The 1,794-nt window shown below is 46.8% G+C and overlaps 1 protein-coding gene across 1 annotated transcript in view; it reads left to right on the top strand.

Moving 5' to 3' along the window:
- Positions 1-1,522, top strand: part of EXOSC7 (exosome component 7) — a 32,265-nt gene extending 30,743 nt beyond the window's left edge. Inside the window, exon 8 of the mRNA XM_046665553.1 lies at positions 1,257-1,522. Within this exon, the coding sequence (XP_046521509.1) occupies positions 1,257-1,361 (105 nt within the window). The 3' untranslated portion in view covers positions 1,362-1,522. The remainder of the gene's footprint in view (positions 1-1,256) is intronic.
- Positions 1,523-1,794: the final 272 nt, after the last annotated feature.

The following is a 1,794-nucleotide window of genomic DNA, read 5'->3' as shown; positions in this document are numbered from 1 at the left end:
CCTCGTGGTGGTTGTCCGGGCTGCCACCCCCGGCCTCTGCAGTCTCTTTCCTGCAAGTCTAGGTCAGACCTCTCAAGTCCTGGTGTCCGGTCTGTCTCATCTCCTCTTACTGTCTCTCCTTGCCTTCTTTTTAATGAATAATCAGAACCCCCATTTGATCAACTTGACATTTTTTCTTTTTCTAATGTTGTGATTGAAAAAAAAAAAACTTTGGACCGTAACCCTGACTTTGCATTTCATAGAGCTGATCACTTCCCAGCCTTCAGACTGAGATCTTCTTTCATACAAGTTTTTGGTAATACTTGGAGCCTCTTCCATGTTAGTTAGGGGTCAGGGGAGAGGCATCCAGCTCTGGGGAGAATACAGCTATAACTGAGAGGATTAGGGCGGCCATCTAGGCCTGGCTGTCTTTCTCCCTGGCGGTGTTGAGAATGGAACCCATGGCACGGTGGAATTAAAACTGCTGTGGGAACATGGAAGACTTTGAGGTGGAGACTTGTGGTGGAGACTTCTTAAAGTGATTCATGAGCCCAGAGACGGAGTAACAGTTTCATAAAGAAAGATGTTTATATATTAGGGGTTTTTTGAGGGGCCCCCTTGTGTCTGCTGTTTAGGGGCCAATTAGAAATTCTGTGGGTTGTCCAACCTCTTGACCTTCCAACATTTCATGCCTTTAGCATCTCTCTGTATGGCAGTGACACCAAAGACCCTATTCAGCTATTGACTTTGGTCTCCTTTGAGCAGTTCTGCTTAGAGATTTGGTGGCAGGTGAATTAGAAACTGCTTGTTCAAACATGTCCTCAGCCCCGTCGGTTCCTTTATCAGATAGACTCCGGATTCTCTGCGGTCTCCCTATGCCTTCTCACTACAGTGCAGTGGGACTTGGCTGTGCCCAAGTCCAGGTTTGGTTGACAGTTTTGCTGCTTGTTGTAATGGCAGCAGGAATGCTAAGCTTGAGTTAATGGCCGAGGCAGCCTTTGCTGCTTCCTGCTTGCTGCCTGGGGGTCGGCATATTTTTTTCTTTTTTTTTTTTTTTTTGCCCCAAGTGTGGAGGTTTTTCCAGAATGAAACTACAATGCTGTTGGGGTTTGGAGTTTGCTTTTGTATTGATTTGATTAACTAAATAAAAGTCCTGTAAGGCAGATGGAATGTGTAGTTTTGGAGTGGCCAGCTGGCAGAGAGGGAAGCTTTTCCCGGTCAAAGTGTGTGTGCCTGACACGTGGCATGTGCTCTTCCGTCCCTTCTCTGCCCTGCAGACCGGCAAGCGCGTGGGCAAGGTGCTGCACGCCTCCCTGCAGAACATCCTCCACAAGGAAGAGAGCCTGGGGCCCAAGAGGCAGAAAGTCGGATTCCTGGGATGATTGCACCTCAGCCCCCAGCTGTGGAGCGTTTGTTTCTACTTTTCCTTTTAAGCCAAAGTTTGTATATATTTTTCTTAACTGTGATGAATGTAAGGCAACATTTATACATGTAAAATTAAATTCTACTTTCTGGTCTGGTTTGGTATAGCCAGAGTTCTTCAGCTGTAAGTCAAGACTCCGTTCAGTGACCCCTGGGAGAGTCTGGTCCTTGTCTAGTGAGTGGCAGCCAGGTCCAGACATCTGCTCCAAGGAGAGGGCTCTGGTCATGGGCCTCCCCAGGGAGACTCGTTCATCTCCTGCTGCAGGAGTTCAAAACAACAACAACAGACACACTGTAAGAAGGACCTACCAGAAAAATGGTTTAAAGGAAATGCTTATGATATGTTTTTTGTGAAATTTTTTTCCCCTGTAGAGCTTTCACAATACGAATCAC

This window comes from Equus quagga, chromosome 1 (assembly GCF_021613505.1).
Source record: "Equus quagga isolate Etosha38 chromosome 1, UCLA_HA_Equagga_1.0, whole genome shotgun sequence".
NCBI classification, from domain to species: domain Eukaryota; kingdom Metazoa; phylum Chordata; class Mammalia; order Perissodactyla; family Equidae; genus Equus; species Equus quagga.
The sequence above is the reverse complement of the archived record's forward strand: the minus strand, read 5'-3'. Positions and strand labels throughout refer to the sequence as shown.